Raw genomic sequence first — 24,330 nt, 5'->3', positions numbered from 1 at the left:
TCTTTTAAGTTCAACATTTTTTTGCTTTCGTTTCTCTTCATTGTATATCTATACAATTTTTTAAATATGTTACAACATTAGGAACATTCACAGGATAAATAATTAAAAGTAACATCACCGAATAGCAAATTTTCAAAAATCGAGTTTAATTACATCCCTGCACATATATTTACACAGTAAAAAACGTACCTCCCTTAGAGTTGATCGCGATAGGGTACATGTGTTGTGTGATCACATGTGCAAAACTAACATAATTAAAGCCACGTTGTTTATTTTTCTTTCACTATGAAGTAAGTACTCATAATGAATCAACTTGTTACACGGGAGAGTTTCAAACACGGATTTAATGCGTTCACTATATATATTGCTTTCTTATCTTGCAAAATTGTCCGAAATACAGAGTGTAACAGTACTCCATCAAAGTTAATCTTAAAGCACTCCTGGTTTTTCAATCACTTCGTTCATTTAGCGCCACTTGTGTTTGTGTGTGTATACATGCTTCAATTCTGGAATGCTACGCGCGTGTGATTTAAAGTGATTTGAAATCTAGCATAAGAGTAAATATATATATTCTATATATATATATATATATATATATATATATATATATATATATATATATATATATATATAAAAGAAGCGAGTGAAACGTAAAGCGTTTACGCGAAAAAATATGTTTCTCTCAACCGAATACTCGATTGATTTCTCTCTAGCCACATTAGACGTTTGGTAATCACGAATGTTATAAATTTGAATTCACAATAACGTTTAAATTAACTAAGTTTTATTTACAAGTTTTTTTGTTCGATTCCATTAAAAAAAAGATGATTATTTAATGCGTATCATTTCAGAAACCGGCCCGTTTCAATTCGTTCAACTGATGCGCTAGCTTCTCTTCCTTGGTTCGTCTCGCTTGGCCCAACTTTCGACACTCGATATACGTGCTGAGAAAACGTTCGACGTCGATCTTGCGGTTCAGAAAATCTTCGGCGATTTTCTCGCTCTCTTCGTGGCTCTCGTCTGCAGCTTGCCTCAAACACTCCTTTATGTGATCTGGCGTGAAGACTTCGGACAATTTATTGTATCGTTGTATAAGATGATCGTATCTGGCTTTCAACATCGCCACCGTTTTCACCTTGTCTGTCACATCAGCTTGCAGCTGTTCCAGCTCAGGTTCTTTGGCTGCGTTAGCTTCTACGAGGAAAGACATGATCACTCGTTGATATTTAATTAAATCAGAACAGATTAATAAAGATGCATGAGAGACAAAAGATAATGAAAAAAGATAATATAAAGAAATTACATGTTATCACCATCTTAATACATAAAACAAGGAAAAATTACTCCCCCTCCTTGTTTTTTTTACATTATTATTAAAATTTATATATATTTAAATATATATGTATATTAAAATTTATTGATTAAAACCTCCCTTTTAAAATTTGTATTACTTAATATTTTAATAGAAAGATATACGTTGTCTTACCGGCAGTTTTTTCAACCCAATCCATAGCATCCTCGATTGCTGCATTTATATCTTTAATTTGGGAATGTTTCTCCAGAAAATCGTCTAGCTTATCGTCATCTTCGCCAAGCCTCTTCAATTCCTCGTTAGTTAAATTATTTAATTCAGGGAATATTATGCTCTGCGGAACTTTCGTTTGCGATTGATTCGGCAACGGCTGCTGATAATTCGCGTTCGCGTAATGCGAGTTCAAGTAAGGCGTTCCATGATGATTCGCGGTATACCCTGTAGGTGTGGTGTTGTGAAGGACGTTGCTTCTCGAATTTGGAATATATGCCGAATGATGCGACGTGTTGCCGAACGATTTCGAAGTCGTGACGTACGTGTGACCGGAGTTGGTGTAATTATAATTATAAATGCACGTATTTGCACTGGAGGACGACAAGTGTGAAAACTGTGTATTGTAATTGAACTGCGAATTGAACGACGTCGATGGAATTTCAACGGAATACTGCTGAAGCGAGAAAGACGGCGAGTTCCTCCCTGGTAAATCTGCAATCGCACAATTAGAAATGTCTTATGGTATAGACACACAAAAGATTAAGTAAAATATTGACACGTACCTCTGTGTGATTTAACAGAGCCAGGTGAAATATCCTCTAATAACTTTGGTGGATTCTTACTGAATTCTCTGATAATAGCTTGAACAACCCGTCCGAGATCACTATGTACTGAAAACTAATATAAGAAACACAAAATAATTATCTAGGTATTTTTAAATGCATCGAGATGAGAACAAGAAATACAATATATAAAAGAAATATAAAAATAAAGAGGAAATATTACATAAATCTTCAATTCACAAATTATGAATACACAATGTTTTAACTCACATTGAGTAATCCTGGCGCACTGGTGATTTCACTGTGCTCGTTGCACCAGGGATGACTTATCGGTGGGGAAACTCTAAGTACTGGCTTTTCCAATGGAAAATTCGGTAACAAAGAAACCATGATAGCCATTCGTCTCTCGCCAGCTTGAAATTCCACTTGATAGTCCACATTTTCTCTGAGCTCTATTACACTGCTACACACATTACTTATATATTACACTATTACAAACACTTGAGAACAATGTTGACCTTGAGTCAGAGCATCAACTATTTATCTCATCAACTCTATTGTATTTTCTCCATTATAAAACAATTCATTCAAAGAGATACGTTTTATCATGATTCGACATAACATGATGCAGTCGCAATTTAAGGAAAAAAAAATCTCGGGGGCGATTCTATTGTCACTGTAGACAATAGAAACCCTCTTCGATCCAAAAATATCGTTAAAAGGATAAACCTGATGGCTAATGAGATTATTTTCGCAGTAGGAATGGCTGTTTTCGAGCGACACAAGCGAAGATTGACATTAACAAGTACATGAATGAGGTTAACGAGAGGTTACGACGACGATGATGATGATTAGAAGCTCATTAGAATTACTCTTACTTGTCATTAAAGATTTTCAGAGTGTCGATTTGCCGTTTGCGTTTGACCGCGACATTCTCATTTTCCCCACGGAATATTCGCGATATCATTTAAGGGCCTGGATTTCTGATAAATCATCCGCTTGATCCGTCGATCTCCCTGTCAAAGCAACCATCCAGCAGAACAGCTGTTTTAACCTCGTCACACTTTACGTACGGAAGGACCGAAGGGCTCTGGCGCTTTACGGGAATAAATATAAACGTGAGCGAGAGAGAGAGAAGAGACTCTGACACTACAATTTTGCGCTGTCAAATGGCGCTGTCGTCGTCTCCTCGGAGATTCGAATCAATCGCGATTATCTGTCACGAGAGAATTTTTTTTTCATTATAATTAAAAAAATATATATAAAATTTTTTTTTCTTGCGTCAATAAAGTGGTATTATCTAATTTACGCTTTCTCGTGAATATACATATATTTTGTGGTCGTAGAAGTGTGTGAAAACAAAAACTTTGACAGGTCTCTTCGTGGCTTCTTGGAAGGCCCCCCCGGCGAGCTCTTTACGAGCGAGCAAAATTCGTTCTATAGTTAGATGTAAATGTTCTCCCCGCCCTACAACCGCTTACAACGGCTTGTATCCTTTTTCCACGGAAATCGCGCAACGCGCCGAAAATAAACGCGGAATCGTCAGACCGCTTGAATGCGGCTTGAATGTTCAGGAATTATCGTGTCATGTCGTCCCTCGTACAAATAGACGGCAGTTTGGGCGAAGGGGTGAGTTTTTTACGCGGGAATTTATCATAAATATTAGCATTTTTCTTTTGGATAAAATATTTATTATTAGGTTATATATACCAAACATGATAGATGTAATAAATAAAGAAGTATGAAAGAAACATGTTTACTTTTTTTTTTTTACTATTTTCAGATATTTTATTTAATTTATTCACTTATCTATAATTCAGTTTACTTTATTCGTTCAGTTTATTTTGCAATTGTCAAGATAAATGATTCTTATAGACTTATTATAAAAATATGACAGCTAGATTGTTACTTTCCGTATTAACTGCTTCTAATAGAAATCACTTTGGCTCTTATACAATTTTTTTTTTTTTTTATAGGGTGGGCAAGTATTAAGGATTGCTCTCTCTTTGAGTACACTCTATGGCATCCCTATTGAAATTGAGAATATACGTGCAGGAAGACCTAAGCCTGGTCTTGCAGCACAACATTTGAAAGGTACGCTGTAAAGAAACGTTAAAGTAGAATTCACACAGTATTTTTATTATATGTAAAAAACATGGAAAATTAAAAATTATATATTATTACAGGTGTGGAACTCGCCAAAGAAATGTGTAATGCTCAAGTTAGAGGTGGATATATAGGATCCACACGCTTGGAATTCCGTCCTGGCCCATTAAATACAAACAAGCGAGAGTTTGTAGCAGATACACAAACCGCAGGATGTATTTGCTTATTGGCCCAAGTAGCTTTACCATGTGCACTCTTCTTTCCATGCGATCAAATAGTCACACTTATTCTCAAGGGTGGCACAAACGTTCCTATGGGTCCACACATTGAATATTTGACAGAAGTGTTCAAGCCAATGCTGAATAAATTTGGAGCAGATTTTGATTTCATTGTTGTGAGAAGGTATATACATTCAGTTTATTATATCTGAATTTTCCATGTTTTATTTTATTTATACTAAAATTAATGACAAATGAAGGGGGTATTATCCAAAGGGAGGAGGCGAAGTGCATTTACGCATAAAACCAGTTGGTAGCTTAAATGCGATTACTTTACTCGATCCAGGAATCCCGCGAGGAATAACAGGATGGTCTTACGTAGCTGGAGCGGTTAATATAAACGTATGTATCATTTTAATCGAATTTACAAGAAAATATCAAGTTAAGTTTGAGATAATTATATCACAAATCTTCTAGGAAGCACATAAAATGGCCAATGATGCTAAGACAGTTTTAACAAATAAATTGGTAAGAAGCAATATTCGAGTACCACCAATCACGATCGAAGCTTACAGGGAGGACAGAGCAATGGCTGTGGGAAACGGTTCCGGTATCAAGTAAGGAACTATTGTTTACTAAAGTTCTCTCTTCTAATCTATATAATCTTACATATTAGATAAATGATAGTAATGTATAAATATAAATGTGGATATTAGTATAGTTTGCAACACCAGTACTGGATGCGTTCTCGGTGGTTCCGGCTTAGGCTCCGGACGTCATGAGGCGTCGTCACCAGGTGAAACGGCAGCTAACGAAATTTTAAAACCACTTCTAACAGGTGCATGTGTCGACGAACATACACAAGATCAAGTAAGCGCGTCCGAAGCAGCTCCGAGATAAGCCATTTCGGCTTTCATAAGTTATTTCTTTACAGATGATAATTCTAATGGCACTGGCAAAAGGTACTTCAAAGCTTAAAGTCGGAGAAAAGAAGCTCACTTGTCATACAGAAACCGCTATGCAGGTCGCAGAAATGATGCTAGGTAAACGCGGACTTGCTTTCAATTTGTCGGAAAGCGCTGAAGGCGGAGACACTTTGTCCTATGTTCTAGAGTGTCAGGGATGTGGATTAATTAATGAAAATTTGGTTAAACAATGACCATACGATGCTTTATAATTCACATATGTTTTGGAATAACTGTTATGTCGTACAAATAATTGGCTCTTGCATTTGCTGTTACAGTAAGTAAATTGCAACATCGATATATTAACATACTTTCATAATTTTTCTATATATATATATATATATACATAATATTTCTAGAATTTTGAACGAGAAGTCGTTTGAATAAATATTACATTTTATTAACAATTATTGTTACATAATGTAGTGTACGCTAAATCATGATTATTCTAATGTATTGTATTCTAAAATTAATGGAGTAGAGTAAGTCTCGCATCTCTCAACGAGTAAATATTGATTTGTTACATAGAAAACACACTTATTTGTTATATACACATGCTATTACATATACAGGATAATGTAACATGTACTGAAAATGCGCATTTTAATTTTAAAATAAATTACACACATCAGTGTAATGTATTTACCACTTAGGAAAATTATAAGGCAACAAAATTACTCTTGTTTCGTTCGAAAAAACGGCTCCAGCGCTCGTAGAAATTCCTTCTCGAAGAGCTGACACGAGAAACGATTTACAGATGATCTGGAAAGAAGAAATAATGAATTTTTTCGTTTTAATATTAAATAATTATGAATATGTATACCTTGCGGCAACTTTAATAGCATTTCGTTCGTCCGGATGCATGTGTATAATGTACGCTAATACTTTCGCATATTCTTCTTCATCTTCTGCCAGGAAACCAGTCACACTACCCGTCTGCGTTTCTATGATGTCTGCCCTAGAATCATAAAACAGATTAAGTAAAAAATAACTGTTTATTATAAAGTTGTTCCTAATATATACCTTGGTCCACCAGAAGCATGGGCCACCATAATCAAGCCTGCAGCCATGCATTCCACAATGCTGATACCAAAATGTTCGTTCCACATAGTATGCAGACCAATTGTTCCTTTTTGCATCTCTGACACGAGATCGGAGAATGGTATATTCAATTTGAACTCGACATTTTCCTCTAAAGCCAAGTGTTTAGCCAAATCTTGCATGTCCTTGACGCGCGCTTCATCCTCTGCGTCTCGACAGGAACCGATGCAGATTAATTTGACCTAAATAATATATAATTAATTTTAGGATATATTTTTATCTCTCTTTTCGAAGTAAATCGTTAGCTTACTCTTTCCCAAACTTCCTCTTTAAGAATTGATCTTAGTTCGAACATGGCTCTCAACATGAGCGGATGATTCTTTTCGGGTCTGAATTGTGCGATCGACACTATTCGTATTCCACCTTTTTCTTCATCACTGAGAAACGGCAATTTGAGCAGATGCTCTACATTACATGGAGGATACACTCGATGCGTCTTTAATGGACATTTCCAGATATAATTGATATGTTCTTCGGTCCACGAGGAGTTTACCATGACAGTTTCGGCGCAACTACCGACTAATCCATACAACTGCAATAATTTAATATCAATTGTTTGAAGGTAATATATCTTATTTTATTTTGATAAAATAATTCATTCAATTTTGTATCTGTAAACATATATTGTAATTGTATATACACTTACAAGTGCAAATAATTTATAGTAAATGATTTTTGCTCCTGAGAAAATCGGATTTCTGGCAATGATTCGTCGGTTGTTGTGCGAGATTACTCTTCTATAAACATGTCTTAACATATCGGTCGAAATGGTGGGATAATGTGTGTACGATCCGACCCGACAACCACCGATATATTTAAATAAAGGATACGTAAATGCGTAACCCATTGTGTCGATGTATATGTCTGCAACATGTGTATAATTTTATTTGTGTACTTTTATATATCTTTTGTTTAATATATAGAAATTGTATGATAGTATTCTGAATATATAAAATAATTCATGTCACCTGGTGGAAGACTGTTCAATGCTTCGATGCCCAACCAGACAGATCCTAGACTTTGCCCCAGCAATGTGAAATAAGGATACATGGAAGCTTCCACCCATTTTCGTCTGTGTAGATAGACGAATTCAATGTTTGAACGTAATTTAACATCGAATGTCTTTTCGGTTCTCTTAAGAATCTTTTCGGGTTCAGCATCAAGATCACCAGTATATATAGCTATGTGTACATCAGGATATCTAGAGGTATTCAATAATAATATTATAATGACAAATATATTTCAAATTTGATAGATTATTAATTTCTTAATATTAGTTGCTACAAATTATATTGAGACACGTACTTATTCTGTATAGCTTGAACTGCAGCCCAAAGCACTCTCTCACCTCCTCCACCTGCATTGCAATATGGATGAAAGATTCCGATAACTGTACCTCTCTGTTGTCTCTCCTCCCGCTTCTTGGAGTAACACCTTCTCCATTTTATCAATAGGATTGGCAAAGCAACAAGTATGCAAATTAAGTTACACACTGCTACTAGTAACAACATGTTTATGGGTAGAATGACGAATGTCCTGTAATATAGTAAGTTTATAAACAAATTTCTCCTATAGATACATTTCAATAAAAATATCTCTATAAATACATTCTATAATATAATATAGAATATAATATTTCAGTATATAAGCAAGATTTAATAATAAAAACTACAAGCTAATTAAATTGCATAGCAAATACTAATTTTATAATATAATAAGTTTTATATTCTTTAAGTTAAACCAGAATAACATAAAATAAAATCTAATCTGATCAGAAAGAGAAGTAAAAAAATAAAACTATGTTACAGATTAAAAGGAATTTCTATCTCTAGAAGAAAGCTCAATTAGCAATTACACACCATGCAGAGGATCGCACTAATGAGCTGTTTTAATCCAGTGTCCTTACGTTAAAAAGTGAAGGATCATGCTTGCGACCGCCCGTAGACTTGCACATGGAACAATCGGATTTGTTGACGTGTACCTGCGGCAATTCTTGGATCTTAATCACTGTTGACGATCTTTCATAAGAGCGAGTGACTAACCTCGCATTCGCACGATTCTAACCTCACAGGATCAAAGGTATTCTTTCACAAAACACTCAAAATATCGCGGATAAATATTAATTTTCAAGGAACAGTCAAGTACAATTAATTCTCGAGATTTTATTTTATTTTGAGGATCATTTTTCTTCATTTTCGAACGTTATTTTCTGTTTACTTATAATCACGTAATTACAAAAATTAGACCATTAATTGTTCATTATATACACGTATTTATTAGTCAATAATTAATTATAGTGCCATATAATTGTAATGAAAACAAATTAATATTATAAAGTAAAACGAGAAATATATGCGAGAAAATGTAAAAAATTTCAGTATATCTGTGATTGCACAATGATTTTAGTCTCTTTCCTTATATAAGTATCATCAATTTAATCGAACACATATATGATAAATTGATTAATTATAGGATGAGCGCATAAATTAAACATTTAATTTTCTCAATTTAAAAAGTAGGGAAAAGGAAGAAACTTAATTTTTCTCCTCAACAATATATTAATGTAATTATTACGATTTTGTTTGCATAACGATGTAACTTTTTTTTATGAGATTAAAATTGAAAACAAAATATATCAGGCATATATTGTACTAAAAAAATTTTAATAATAATAGTAAATAAAAATTCAGTGTTTTTCAGCTCGAATCATATCGGAATATCAGCTCATACGCAAAATTGCGCGCAATGTCAGCTGTCAGTTGCGCGCGTCAGCTGTGCGCTCGTCTCGATATATCGATATCGATAGTCGATCGCGAAGTCACGTGGGCTCGCGCGGCGAGTTGACAGGCGAGTGTGCATTTTTTGCACGCGTCGCGACTAGCGTCTTGCGTCTCGCTTCTTCCTTTGTGCGTGTCGTGCCGCGTGATTTCGGAGTCGGGATCGTGCGTTTGACTCTCCGCGGACATAGATCAATCTCCGTGCGAGATTAATCTATCGCCTTCTCTTTCGTTGCGTCTTTGAGAAAGAGTGAAAGAAAACGATGCACGGTGTTCTTTCTTCCCGAATATCGTGATCGAGTTTCAGGCGGACAACGCCTTTAGGTTAGAACCCCATATGAAGAATCGTAAGAAGAAGACGCGTATGTTGAATGGTACGTATATATAAGGCGAATGTGTTTGTTGGAATGTGTGTACTCGAAAGTGGATGTGAAAAACATTCTTGTGTGTCTGTATATCTGTATGTTTCTTTTTATGTGTATGAGTAACTTCTATGAAGTGAATGCCGAGAATAGAGACAGTTGGTTGACATAATTCGCTTTAATGTCTTTGAACTTTATTTGATTACAGAGGAGCATAAATATGACGAAGGTAGATGAATGTCAGGGGACTGTGGATCACATGAATACAGATAGAGGTGAGTACAAAATGTTGAAATGATCAAGATAAGAAATCTTATTGTTTGGTTTTTCTATATTATATGGAAAGAGTTTTCAAAAGTTTTTGTATCATAATAAGAAACAGTACGATTCATGAAATATTTAGAGGATTCTTTGATAATATAATAGTTACTTTTTGTTACAGATGATAGAAATGATACTGGGATTGACAAGGTTGACATCCAATTTAGAAAAAAGTGAGTAAGACATTTTCTATATGAATATATAATTTCTTTTGAATGTTTATCCTGATATCAAATGAAGAGAAACGAAAAAAGAGAGACAAAAGTATCTCTCTCTCTGAATAGAAAAATATTTTCCAATTGATTTAATATAATTTACAATCGTCAAGATAATCTTAGAACATTTTGCCAGTAAGTCATGTGTAAAGACTGTGGCATTGATTTTAATTTTTAATATCTAGTTAACAAGAATGCTCGTGTAAAAGGTATATCCTTGCAGCATTAAAAAGAAACTCCCAAGGAGGTCTATCGTTTCGTTTTTATCTTATCTGTTTCTGTCTGCCTATATAAACCGCTATGTAAGCTGTGCATCATCATTCATATAACATTTGCATACAAAAACGACTTAGTTGGTCGCGCTCGGTTTCACCGAGAGCTCTATATAATTATATTTTAATTGTGTTTAAACGAAACAGCTCCAAACAACATTTGCCACGTTATCACGTTCGATAAATTATTAACAAGGTCTAAAGTTTACCTTAAATACCCACTCATGCATTGTTTGACTATCAGTTCAAAAATAGTTTTGTCGACTCGATTCATGCAAGGCCGCATAGTTTTTTGTCAGACAAAGTGCTCGATTTTTTTGCCTACTTTTTTTGTGCGTGAAAAAATTGTTCAATTTAAATCATAATTATATTATAAATAATAAAAAAATATTTAATTCAAAAATCATAATTATATTATATTATATATTATATATTAGATATGTATTAATATATAATTATATATATAATTGTGAATTGAATTAAACTTTTTTTATAAGTAATTAACGATTATTTAAATGTAGCTGAATTTCTTGGTCCAACACACGACAGTTTCTTGAAATAAGACATTTATCTTGGCAAATCTCAATTTCTGCGACGCGTAAGAAAATTCCTTAAAACTCGCATAATTATATGAATAAAAATGCGATGTTATTGACGCGATGCATTTGATGGTAATCGAATTCTTTTATTACGCGCATGATTTACATAGACTAAGCACACAAGCACGAGAACATGACACTGTTTAATAACATAGTTACGAAAGCATCCCTGTAGCGTCATTTCGTAACCGGAGCACCAATCAAATATCGAAACTTGAGTTTTATAGATCGTCGTCCCGAGTTCGCTTGCAGAGTATAATCTGGATGTATTAACAGGTGCTTCGTGTGTTCTCTTGCGTGTTATCGCGTGTGCATAGAGTCCGGTGGATCATCAATTCATAATCGAACTCTTATAATAAGTGAGATGTACCATGACAATTTCTTTATGCTTTAATTATACACGCCTCGTTTCGGGGAGACGCGACAAATCATAGAGAGACAGAGAGAGAGAGAGAGAAACGATCGCGTGGATAGAAGAGGCGAAAAAATCGGTTTAATTAAAGCACACGAGATATTCGAGGAATTCATAGAATTCGGGGAATTCTTTTCGGAGTGACGTGGCGAAATGGTGCGAAAGTCTAAAGATTCCTGGAAATACAATGTGTTACTCGAGACACTTTGGTAAGTCGTTTTATTATTATCATGGAAGTATTTGAGATTTTCTAGGAATTTCCACACTTCCGGGTATGATGAATCACACTTACGAGCGTCATTATTTTTCTATCATTATTCCCAATCATTTATAATCGGCGTATTTTCCGTTTGAAGATTCATCATTCATTGATGAAATCCAAAAGTTTGGTGAGAAATAGATCTCCAGAGCTTCTGACCGGCGAAATTGGATTAATCCTCATTCTCACTTTATTAAAACACAAGCACGTAGCATTGCGATCCTCGGTGTCTCGTGATAAACAGCAATCGCGACAATAAATTAAATGTTGTTCTCGATTCGCTCGTTTTAATAGGTATTAAGAAAAACTGCATGCATGAATAGAAGAAGCAAATGTAACTGTTGTTTTTATTAAAATATATGTGTATATCGGGCAAATATTATTTAATTGCAAATAATATTGAAAATTAAATAAAGGAAAATTTTTACGGCAAGGAAAGATTGATTGACTTTAAATTAATCGAATAATTTTTTTTTTTTTTTTTTTTTTTTAGAAAGATATTTTATCTATTTAATCTTGCTTTGCGGAAGACATTTATTACATACGTGATTATCTGAAAATGTATATATCTTAAGTAATTAGAGGCATTTATTATCAACGAATTTCTCAAATAAAATCTTTATAACAACAATATATCTTTATAATAAAATAGCTAAAATATTCTTATCATGATTATTTTTAAATATAATAATTTCAAAGAATTTAACTAACAGTTATTTGTAAATTGTATATTCGTAATATATTTTATAAAGATATTTTACACACATATATATCAAAGGATATTATAGATATTTTTACTTTGCAACGTTACTAATCTACAATTGGATTCCGAATATTAATTACGTATCAGTTGTCAATTATAATTTATTATTAGAGAGTTTATTCATCTAGCAAAGATAGTAAAAATAATTTGCGTTTACGTTTTATTACGTAAGTATCAAAAATACAAGTAATGATATTCATCTAGTTCCGGGATCTAGTTTCGGGACAAATATATAAAATCAACATTGTACACAAAGAGAATTTTCTTTTACAATTTACCTTGAAAATCATGGTAATCGTCATATAATATATTGGAAAAATTTTATAAAAATTTCTTTGATTAATATTTACCATAATAAAAATATTAATATTTATCACAATATAAAATATATTTGATTAATTTGTAAAATTCACTATGTACATATTAATATTTTTTTATTGTAGTAAATATTAATCAGAGAAACTCTTATACAATTTTTTAATACCATATATTGTCTTATTTCGATTGTCGATTTCCATGATTTTCAGGGTAAATTCTAAAAGAAAATTCTCTCCCTGCAGATATTTTATTTTACTCCAAAATTTAATATCGGAGAATATTAAGGTATTTTGCGTCGGAGTAAGGGGATTTTTTTTTCTCGCTCTTTCCATCATGCATAGTATATTCAATCTCGCGGAAGGTATCGCGATCTGGAGCACGCCTTTCTCTCTCGTCCGCGTTATACTTGATTCAAGTAGTCGATTCAGGCAGTCGGAACCTGTATTTAGTTCCTAGTATATTACTCTTGCCTTAACTTATGTTCGTTAAACACGTACCGTTTTTCATATAAAGTACTACGGTAATTTTGTCGCATATTTGTCACGTATATCTAAAAAAAACTTCATTATATTTCACTTTTCAATCTTATTTGTATTTTTTAAATATAAAATATAATATAGTGCTGTTACTTGTGTGTGCGAAGAAATGGAATGTTACAACGTTGTGATAATGATCGATTTGAGAATTTGAAAGTGAGTTTCGTTGTGGAAGGTCTTTCTAGGCTCACGATGATGTTTACTTAAACGAATTATCGCTCGGCTCGTGGTCGCCTACAGTTCCTGTTCTCTGTCTCATTTTTTTATAGTGATGTGATTATATTGTTTCTGAAAATAGCAGAGCCTCAAGAGAAATATTATGCCTTGTGCTAACGTGATGTAACAATAAATCGCGAGTTCTCGTGTGACGAGAATAAAAGTATATCGTATATCGCGCCGTTTAATCTGACACGAGATGACCAAGTTCACGGGTCCGTTGGTTCATCGCATGAAACTGGTGTATCGCGATTTAACGGATATTTCAGTGGCGAATGATATGGACCGCTCGAGATCACGCGAAAATATTAGGCTGCTCGGGTCAGTATGATTATTTTTAATAATAAAATATCTTTTTAAGCCGATTGCGAAGAGTTAATACAATATTTTGCGCGTTGATTTTTTTTAACTCCACACGTTTTCTCAGGAGAATCTCTTCACGAAGGAGTTTTTAAATCTTCAAATATATCTTGCATAATTTTTAACAATAAATTATCTTAAAGCTGATTTCGAAGAGCTAATATTTCGCGCGTTGATTTTTTTAACTCCACACATTTTCTCAGAGGAGAATCTCTTCGCAGAGGAGTCTTTAAATCTTCAAATATATCTTGCATATATTTTGTTAGAATGAAACTAGCGTTAGTTCCTTTTGTACATTCCGCACTATCTATTCTATGAATAAGACATGCGTAGATATGCGTCAAGCTTGCCAGATGAAAGTTCATCATGAGCAGAAAGCGTGAAGGCCTTTTACTCAAATCGCGGTGACTTTCACGCTCATTAAAATTAAGATCGACAGTTCTCTGTATGATTTGTACACGTAAGATATATTTATAAACGACCTGATAAACTGAGAGATCAATTTTTTTTGAGCTAGCAATATTTTGCAATACAAAATCGGCCGAAAGTTTTGTTTTACCTCAGCACACCACAATCACTCCTTTGATAATATTCGATTTATCGCGCGTACACTCTGTTTAGTTTGAGATTCCATTCGTGATAAGATCCAATGATTAACAAACTCGCACATCTACACGAAGAAAAATTTAGAGTACAAATTACATGAAAAATGCATCACCTTTTGCAGCATTTATTGTAAAGCTAGAATATAACGTTATTAAAATATTTATTATTATAAAAATTGTTAATTATGCATTTGCTTTATTGTTTGTTAACGATTTTGCATTTGTGTGTGCATTAAAATGTTTGAATAATTACATTCTTTGTAAAATATTATTGATTACAAATATTGTAATTTCTCTTATATGTTCCACGATTTAAAAAATTATAATTTTTACTATAATATTTTCTCCGCGTAGAAAATAACGATTCAATGAAAAGAAATGATGAAGCATCCTATTGTCTAATTTTACTTTATTATATAAATCGTAAAAATTTATCAAAATTATAAATAAAAATCGAAGAAAGAGATTACTTCCTTGAAATTGATGCAAGAAGAGAAAAACGCAGGATGGAATTTCATTTCGTATTTCTCGATGGCGGCAAAATTAATCCGGTTTTAATTATTCCTTGATGGATGACATGGAATTTAAAGTATTCGCTCTTCATCGAACAATCATTTCTCACGATCTTTGAAAAATTATACGACCTGTGTATACTTATACATTCGATGAATATTTTTTCTTTCGCATTAGCAGCATTTTGCAATGCAAAATTGTCTGAAGAGTTCTCGTTTTACTTCATTATTGTAGTATAATCGCGTATATCAGCAGGCTCGATTGTTGTTCGGCTCTCTTATATTCTCGGCGGAAGAAGTGCCGTGAGCAAAAAGAGCGAACCGTGAGCAACTGTCCATGGGATAGCGATTACTGGGAGGAATTATCAGTCGTTCAGTGATATCAATTCGTGTCGAGAGTGTGTATATTTTGGTGTCCCCACCTTCAACGAGACTCGCTCGATGGAAATTGCAATCGACGGAGAAACGATTTCTTTTTACGCACATCATCAATAGGAGAGAGATCGATCACGTTCTTTTCTCTCCACAATACGTCGCAATTTTTTCCAAATAAATAGACGATGGTTTATAGAGCCTTCATTTTTTCTAAATGACGATTAACGGTGATTAAATTGAAATTGCAACTCATCACGATTCTTATCGCAACGTGATTAGAATTTCCTTTGAACATTTTAATCTTACGGAAATTCGTGCTCCTTGTTTTTCTTTCAGCAATTACTAACCAGATCTATTTTATCTATTCCAATACATGATATAGTAGTTGTATTAACTTAATTAGCAAAAAGTTAAAAGCTTATCTTTTCCAACAATACGCATGAATAGAAATTTCTCGAAACAATTATTTCTCAAGATATAATTATCTTTTCAGAGTAATTTTCCAAAAATGATTGAATTTTAATAAAAATTATTTGATAAAATCAATTGTAATTTTTTTATCAATCTTATTGTTATCGTTTATCGGTTGACTAAAATTGGTGTAACAAAGTTCTACATGGTTTTCAAAAATACAACTTTGTCCACAAAGAGGCGAAAATCGTTCTTATCTATACTATACTCGATTGATAAGAAATAGATAAGTTTCAAGAGTCGAAATTAAGGTAAAGAACCGCGGAGCAATTTTTAATAGTGTTGATCGAGAAACTTCAATCTCTTCTTGAATGATGAAAGAAGAGGACGAACAACCTCTTCTTAATAAAACTTATGGCGCCTTCGATATCATCTGGTAAGCTTTGTCAAGTACTCCAATTGGTGTTGTATATTTTTAGGAAGATTTGATATCTATTTTTTTAAACTATTTTTGTAAAATTTAGTTAAACATCTGTGATTTTTAAATGGGTTTTTATAGATGTAGAATCGACAAAATCGGATAGAACTATAATTTCGATTGATGCTCTCGAAAGCGATCTTTAGCTATGGATTTCATTATATCTTTCACTAATATAAGATAACAGAGTATATTCAAGCTTTGGAAAGTATAATTAAATAAAACAAATCTGCGAGATATTAATCTTGTTATTTGATCAAGAAAACGAATTAAGTTATATGATAGAACAGCTTTTTTCTGCATTTTGAGTAAATAATTTATATTGCTGTCTAATTATTAGTTTCTCTGCTTATCTGTTCAGCATATGTTACGTTGTTGAAAAAAGTCGGAAAAATCTGCTATCGAGATATCGTTATCTGTGAGACGTGGATTGTGGATAAAGAAGCGAAAATTTTTGACAAAATCAACGATAAATCATTGATTGAAGTTTCTTCCGTGTTTTGATCATGATGTATTGTATTCGCGAAATAATGAATACAACACTTTTCAGTGCAACTTATCGTATAGAAATGTGTATTGCATGAATTAATAAAAAAGATAACTATAGAATAAACAAAACATTAATCGGTTTAAAGTATTGCGAAATCATCGTAATAATTTATTTCGCAAATAGGCCATCTTTCAGTACTTTTATCACCATCTTATACATATATTGACATATAATCTATTACAAACATTTGTTAAAATGTGTCATTATTAAAAAGAGCATGTAAAATTGATTATTCGATTGTATCGAAGTTTGTATCATCGCTTTTGGTATATCTATACTATACTCGATTAATATTTTTTGACAGAAATCAGCTGATAACTGTCAAAAATATTTAAAGACTATTAATCCAATTTAAAGTATATGATAACATATTTAAAATATATTATTTTTACTTTTGTGACATTTTATTAATATAAACATTTAATTATTTATCTATATTAAAAATGCAATTTCAGTCTGATTTGTTGATTATTTCAATTAAATGATACACCTATACGGTCTATCTTTCTATATAGAAATGAAATAATTTTTGTGTTGATGATGGATAAATATAAAAACCTAATAAGATTTGGAATTAACACAACTAAAATTTAATTAGCAAATTAACTCTTTAATCAGCTGTTTTTTGTCGAAGGAGATTAATGGATAAATTTAAATAAACTTTATGTTATGTTTTTTAAATATCAATCTTCTTAATATAAAACCGATAAATGGGGGGGGGGCGTAGTGTGGGTTGTTTGGCTAGCATTGTTAAAAAATATCTAAATATACAAAATATTTTATCAGTCTTATCAATAGACATAATGGACATAATGTGTAGGTATATCTCTGTATCTAATATAAATTGAAGATAATATAAACATGTGTATTTTTTCACATCATACACATAATTAATTTGTTAAAGCAATTAACAATTTTATTCCCAGGAAAACAATTTATCTTTAAAGATATTTTAATACAAAATTAATTAAATTTAATTATTATTATATTAATTGGAATTTTTATCATTTCCGCTCATTATATTTCAATTTTAATTACAAGACACTGCGTCATGAAAGTAATATATACAAGATCAAATATATACACTTTCTGCTCTTATTGAGAAATATCTGGAGAAATCCAACAAATATCTGAATTTTCTGTAAAAATTGTTAAAGGGATGGCGATGACGACACCGATTTCGAGGGTACGGACGCATCTGGTGCCCCGGGAGTCGGAAACGCGGTATTCCACGAATGAGATCAGCACGATTAAAATCGGCATCCAGGGTATGACCTGCCAGAGTTGCGTGAGGAATATCGAGGGAATGATCGGCGAGCGGCCGGACGTCGTCAATATCAGGGTGGTCCTGGAGGAGATGGCCGGCTACATCGAGTACAGAACACGCGAGACGACGCCGCGAGAATTAGGGGACGCGATCGAGGATATGGGATTCACCGTCAGTCTACCCACGTCCGACGACATCGCGAATAACGAAACTGCGAATACCCTTATCCCCGTAGTATCTACCAGCAGCACCTGCAGCATACACGTGGACGGAATGACTTGTTCGTCGTGCGTTAAAAACATCACCGGTGAGTCTGGATAAAATTCTGTGGAAAGAAATACTTTTGTTTATATCTTGTGTAAGCAAAAATTGTTAAATTTATTAATTTAAAACTTTGTAAAGTTTTTTATCTTCAAATTATATCCGCGGATCATATATATTGTAGGCACATTTTTATAGGAATTGTGTGTATGTTTGGCAGGTGTTCTATCCGAAAAACCCAGTATAAAGGACGTGAATGTTAGTCTTGAAGATAAGGAAGCCAAAGTCTCTTACAGCAGCGGCGACGTAACAGCTGATCAGATAGCAGCGTATATAGAAGACATGGGTTTCACTGCATACGTGAAGGAAGTGGACGATAAAGCTGTGAAATCGCATGCGATTGTCAATAATAATAAAAAGACGGAATTGATGCAAGCGAATGGCGTCGGTGATGTCAAGAGACAATTATCAAAATGTTTTTTACATATAACGGTATGTTATACTTCACTCTTCAATTTTATAAGTTCATTCATTTAAACTTCTCCATACAATAGTATAGCGATTAACAGCTAATGGATTTATTTGCCTATTAAAGGGTATGACTTGCGCTTCCTGCGTCACCGCGATAGAAAAGCACTGTAAAAAATTATATGGCGTAAACAACATATTGGTGGCGTTGATGGCCGCCAAGGCGGAGGTCACATATGATCCCGATAAAATAAGAGCAGTGGATATTGTTTCCAGTATATCGGAATTGGGCTTTCCTACGACTTTAATTGAAGAATCCGGGACCGGAGAAGGCGAGATCGAATTAAAAGTAAGATAATTAAACAATTAATCTATAATTTTAGATTGACAGTAATAGATTTATATATATAATATTATATAACATTTATATAATGCATTATGTTTTTGTTAATTAATTATTTTTATAATTAATTGATTAATTAAATAATGAATTAAACTAATTTCAGATCTTGGGTATGACATGCGCATCATGCGTAAATAAAATAGAGTCAACCGTGAAGAAATTACCTGGTATACGATCAGCGGTGGTTGCTCTCGCGACGCAACGAGGAAAGTTTAAGTACGACGTAGAAAAGAACGGTGTTAGGGATATTGTCGAAAGTATTAATAAATTAGGCTTCTCGGCAAGTTTGTTAAGTAACCGAGATAAAGAGAATAGAGATTACTTAGATCAAAAGTAAGTATAATTCTCTTCAGATACGCGTAAGATAGTGAGATAGGAGTTGTTTTTTGAATGATTATTTTTCGCGTTACAGAGAAGAAATAAGCAAATGGCGAACGGCGTTTTTGATATCATTGATCTTTGGAGTTCCGTGTATGATAGCAATGACATACTTCATGTTAACAATGTCCATTGGTAACAAAACACATGAGGAAATGTGTTGCATAGTGCCTGGTCTCTCCCTGGAAAATCTAATACTCTTTATCTTCTCAACACCGGTGCAGGTATGCACAACGAGATGGAACGTTTATCTCTCGCTTGTTCAGTTACGCACGATTTAGATTAACCGTTTCTGCGTTATTGCACAGTTTTTCGGCGGCTGGCATTTCTACGTACAAGCCTACAAAGCTCTGAAACACTGTACGACCAACATGGATGTTTTAATCTCAATGACGACTACGATCTCCTACATTTACTCTGTCGCAGTTCTAAGTGCTGCTATGATAATGCAAGAGAATGTCAGTCCACAGACGTTCTTCGACACTCCGCCGATGTTACTAGTCTTCATCAGTCTAGGAAGATGGCTTGAACACGTGGCAAAGGTATCTTTTCAACGATGACTGAATAAATTACGTCTGCGAAAAGATATACAAGATATCAAAAATACGCTTTGCTTTCAGGGGAAAACATCCGAAGCTCTTTCGAAATTGCTATCTTTGAAAGCCACAGATGCGGTATTAGTCACGCTAGGTCCGAATAACGAAATACTATCCGAGCGTTTAATCAGCATCGATCTAGTGCAACGCGACGACGTGCTGAAGGTAGTTCAGGGCGCCAAAGTGCCCGTCGACGGCCGCGTGTTGCTCGGTCAGTCGACCTGTGATGAGAGTCTGATTACGGGTGAGAGTATGCCGGTGCCGAAGAAGAAGGGCTCGGTGGTAATCGGCGGCTCGATCAATCAAAACGGACCGTTGTTGATCATCGCCACGCACACGGGCGAGCATACGACGCTGGCGCAGATCGTTCGCTTAGTAGAAGAAGCGCAAACAAACAAGGCGCCGATTCAACAGCTGGCGGACAAGATAGCTGGTTATTTCATACCTCTGGTTATAGTTGTCTCTATAGTGACACTGATAATCTGGATCACCGTCGGCTACATGAACGTCAACCAGCTGCCCATATTGCACAACGACCAGATTAATAAACACGGCATGAATCGTGAGGAGATCATATTTCAGTATGCTTTTCGGAGTGCCCTGGCGGTACTCGCGATTGCCTGTCCTTGCGCACTCGGCTTGGCTACCCCAACCGCGGTTATGGTCGGTACGGGGGTAGGTGCGTTGAACGGTATTCTGATCAAGGGTGCCGAACCGCTGGAAAATGCGCACAAAGTTAAATGCATAGTCTTCGACAAGACGGGAACGTTGACGCACGGTGTACCGATTGTTACCAAAATCGGTTTGTTCGTGAACGAGAAGGTCTGCTCCTTGGCAAAATTGCTGTTGGTCGTCGGCACGGCGGAAATAAACAGCGAACATCCTATTGCGTCGGGTAAGTATCACATTTTTTGTAATTACATTGAATCGCTCAATAATTGTTATTTTTTCCTTTTTAAGCAATCGTACGCTACGTGAAAGATACGATTGGATCGGGTGCTACCGGACAGTGTTCGAATTTTCAAGCGGTTGCTGGTTGCGGCCTCAAATGTAAGGTGTCCCACCTAAGCGTTGCTCTGTCCGATGCTCTGAAGTCCGAGAAAATCATTAACTACGTGAATCAGACGAGCAATGCGCCGGCCGGGACGTATAATCTTAATGACGTGCCTGTTGACAATGTGCCAATCGTAGAGTCGACGCGGGAGAGGCAAAACTTAGATCTGCAATTACTGTTAAGTCCCGATTCGCAGGGCGATCGAAACACCGCCGACGACGTGTACGAAGTCTGCATCGGTAATCGGGAATGGATGCGACGGAATGCGATCAATATCCCACAGGAGATCGACGCGAGGATGGTTAGCGAAGAGGATCTCGGTCATACTGCCGTCTTAGTTGCTGTAAATAATATTCTGATCGCTATGATCAGCGTCGCCGACACCGTGAAACCCGAGGCACATCTCGCGGTCTACACCTTGAAGAAAATGGGCTTGCAAGTGATTCTTTTGACAGGTGATAACAGGAAAACCGCGGCTTCGATCGCCAGACAGGTATGAAGGAGATTCCGTTGCAGAAGAATTTTATTTTCGTAACTAGATCCATATTTATTAACTTTTTTCGTTTTTCTTCGGGAATATATAGGTTGGCATCTCCAGGGTTTTCGCGGAAGTGTTACCATCTCACAAGGTGGCCAAAATTCAACGGCTACAGGATCAGGGTTTAAGAGTCGCCATGGTGGGAGACGGCGTCAACGACAGTCCGGCTCTAGCTCAATCGGATGTCGGTATCGCCATCGCGTCGGGCACTGATGTTGCTGTAGAAGCTGCCGATGTGGTTCTGATGCGCGTAAGCCTCAACAGTATACAAGCAAAAATGACGCGACTTACTGATTGTTGCACGAGAAAAAAAACGTCACATTATGTTGCAGAACGATCTTTTGGATGTGATTGCATGCTTGGATCTATCGCGGAGAACGGTCCGTAGAATAAGAATGAATTTCTTATTCGCTAGTATTTATAATCTCCTGGGCATCCCCATAGCTGCTGGAATATTTAGCTCCCTCGGGATCTTCCTCCAACCGTGGATGTCTTCCGCCGCCATGGCTTTAAGTTCAGTTTCCGTGGTGGGAAGTTCTTTACTATTGAAACTGTAAGTATATACAGATATTGCCGAATCTTTAATTAGATTAATAATAAATTATTAATTAATTGTAAGTATATACAGATATTGCCGAATCTTTAATTAGATTAATAATAAATTATTAATTAATTAGATTATTAATTATATTACAAATTATAGATTAATAATAGATTTGAAATCTTTGTTATCTTTGAATCTCTCTAGTGGTCGGGTTATCTATTTCATAATCGAACGGGTTATCAATTCATGCATTTTAATGGGATTCTTTGTACAGTTATCGGAAACCGACTAAAGCCAAGTTGGAAACTTCGGAATACCTAGCAGCTATACACGCCCACTCCACAGCGCGAATGATCGATTTAGACACGATATCACTTCATCGTGGATTGGACGATTCGGTTGCACCAGTTATAAACAGATCGACGTCAACATTGTCCAGGTATGCGCAAACGAACGTGCTGCTTTCAGACAACCCGCGGGACTGTAATAACTCCATTGCTTAAACGCATGTATATACCAGCTAATTTTCTAGCATAAGAAGAACATTAATTATTTATTATACTAATCTTGTACAGCATCAGAGTTATTTATAATAATACACGCTCTTCCTTAATGCACACATAGATTATTAATACGAATAATATGTTGCTGAAGAACTAAATCAAATTAAACTAACTAATAATATTTAGCAAAAATGTTATGCTTGGAATATTATTTGTAATTTATAATTTAATTATATTTATTTGGTAACCTTATCGAGGCTTCCTGTACATAATTCCTTTGTATTTAATTTACTTTCAACATTTATATATTGATTATTTTCATGTGTGTGACTTCCTTCTTGTAACTATATTGAATTATAACATCAACAATAATGTGAATATTTCTTGAGAAACTATATGTCAAAATTAATTTTTTTTTTCATATGCCATCACTTGCATTTGATAATAAAATTGGTGAAATTCTCTTTCCAACTTTTATAGATAACTGTAAATCGTGATCATATATTAATTTATATTACTGCTTTATTCAAGAATGTTTCTTTAGAGCTAGTCGCATTTACAATTTGTGTGTTAGATTTTCTTTCGAAAATATTTCGCTTATTCTCTGGAAATATTAATGATGAGTAATTTGCAACAAATTACAAGACTGAGATTAAAAAAGTTTGTGTAATTTGAAAGAAATAAACTATATGTAACACGGACTATATATACAATATATAAATATATTTTTGCTACATATGCTGCATTTTGTAAATAATTAATAAAATCTATGGATTGTTGTGTGCAATATTTGATGAACTGTTGGATGTATTATGAATTTGCAATTTTATTGTACAGAAACTTTATGAATAAATACTCATGTGCATTTTCAGATAGATCTATTGCTTACAATCAATCTTAATTATTTATTATGGACTTGTATAATAATTGCTTTTTGTCTGCTTATTAGAATGTAATTATACTTTATGCAAGATATTTTATTTTTATACATTTCAGGTATAATTTCTCGTTATTTTTTTATTGGTAAAAATAATAAATTATTGAGAAATATATGTACCATTTATAAAACATACTAACATATCTACTTACAGCTACTTTGATGGTGGCAACATTTCTGTGATAAGAAACATCTACAATTACTAATTTATTGTAAAATACTTCTGTGACGCGTGGTCAATTAATTAATAGAGAAACTGATAGAGGAAGCAATTAACTAATATATAGAGGTTGTCCTTAATAATTGTTATCCAACTCTGTCTTGTAAAATCTATTTACAGAATATTTGGAAAGTCAAAACTCGATGCAGAGGGCTATCTTCTTGATGAGGAAGTAGACGAGATTGATTTGGCTGTGAATTTTTCAAATTATTGTAAAAATGCCAAAGACCCTATGGATATAACTCCTGTATGAATTTTACAGAGCTATGTATAACGAATGTTTCTTCCATTGACTTATATTTCGCAGTAAATTAATGAAACCTTATTTATATTTTTAATATC

The 24,330-nt window shown here is 34.3% G+C and overlaps 4 protein-coding genes across 5 annotated transcripts; 2 read left to right on the top strand and 2 right to left on the bottom strand.

Annotated features, from left to right (window-relative positions):
• Nucleotides 1–122: 122 nt before the first annotated feature.
• Vsp37A (Vacuolar protein sorting 37A) lies at nt 123–3,252 on the bottom strand. Its single transcript, XM_029299594.2, has 5 exons — nt 2,967–3,252; nt 2,359–2,548; nt 2,089–2,203; nt 1,487–2,017; nt 123–1,194 (listed from the first exon to the last, which is right to left on the bottom strand). The coding sequence occupies exons 1-5, from the start codon at nt 3,053–3,055 to the stop codon at nt 848–850; spliced, it is 1,272 nt and encodes a 423-aa protein (XP_029155427.1). The 5' UTR covers nt 3,056–3,252; the 3' UTR covers nt 123–847.
• On the top strand, nt 2,942–6,458 carry Rtca (RNA 3'-terminal phosphate cyclase). Its single transcript, XM_029299595.2, has 7 exons — nt 2,942–3,717; nt 4,065–4,182; nt 4,275–4,596; nt 4,673–4,814; nt 4,890–5,029; nt 5,129–5,282; nt 5,347–6,458. The coding sequence occupies exons 1-7, from the start codon at nt 3,655–3,657 to the stop codon at nt 5,569–5,571; spliced, it is 1,164 nt and encodes a 387-aa protein (XP_029155428.1). The 5' UTR covers nt 2,942–3,654; the 3' UTR covers nt 5,572–6,458.
• On the bottom strand, nt 5,753–8,851 carry Alg11 (ALG11 alpha-1,2-mannosyltransferase). Of its 2 annotated transcripts, none has more exons than XM_029299592.2 (8): nt 8,385–8,851; nt 7,784–8,014; nt 7,447–7,679; nt 7,125–7,342; nt 6,729–7,010; nt 6,401–6,660; nt 6,201–6,335; nt 5,753–6,139 (listed from the first exon to the last, which is right to left on the bottom strand). In XM_029299592.2, the coding sequence occupies exons 1-8, from the start codon at nt 8,402–8,404 to the stop codon at nt 6,052–6,054; spliced, it is 1,467 nt and encodes a 488-aa protein (XP_029155425.1). In that variant the 5' UTR covers nt 8,405–8,851; the 3' UTR covers nt 5,753–6,051. The 2 variants fall into 2 exon arrangements, with proteins under 2 accessions (XP_029155425.1, XP_029155426.1); XM_029299593.2 differs by having other exon boundaries at nt 8,338–8,848.
• Nucleotides 8,852–9,337: 486 nt separating this feature from the next.
• ATP7 (copper-transporting ATPase 1) lies at nt 9,338–24,313 on the top strand. The gene is given in 16 exon segments (XM_029299586.2): nt 9,338–9,629; nt 9,826–9,892; nt 10,060–10,111; nt 17,977–18,010; nt 18,012–18,393; nt 18,568–18,839; nt 18,943–19,164; nt 19,322–19,551; nt 19,631–19,820; nt 19,905–20,138; nt 20,217–21,087; nt 21,153–21,739; nt 21,831–22,034; nt 22,117–22,337; nt 22,603–22,767; nt 24,109–24,313. Coding segments are annotated over 16 exon segments (3,867 nt in total). The 5' UTR covers nt 9,338–9,626; the 3' UTR covers nt 24,242–24,313.
• The last annotated feature ends 17 nt before the right edge of the window (nt 24,314–24,330 follow it).

This window comes from Nylanderia fulva, unplaced genomic scaffold, assembly GCF_048542155.1.
Source record: "Nylanderia fulva isolate GAGA-0341 unplaced genomic scaffold, ASM4854215v1 Scaffold1, whole genome shotgun sequence".
NCBI classification, from domain to species: Eukaryota; Metazoa; Arthropoda; class Insecta; order Hymenoptera; family Formicidae; genus Nylanderia; species Nylanderia fulva.
Note: the sequence above shows the minus strand (reverse complement) of the source record. Positions and strands in the feature narration are given on the sequence as shown.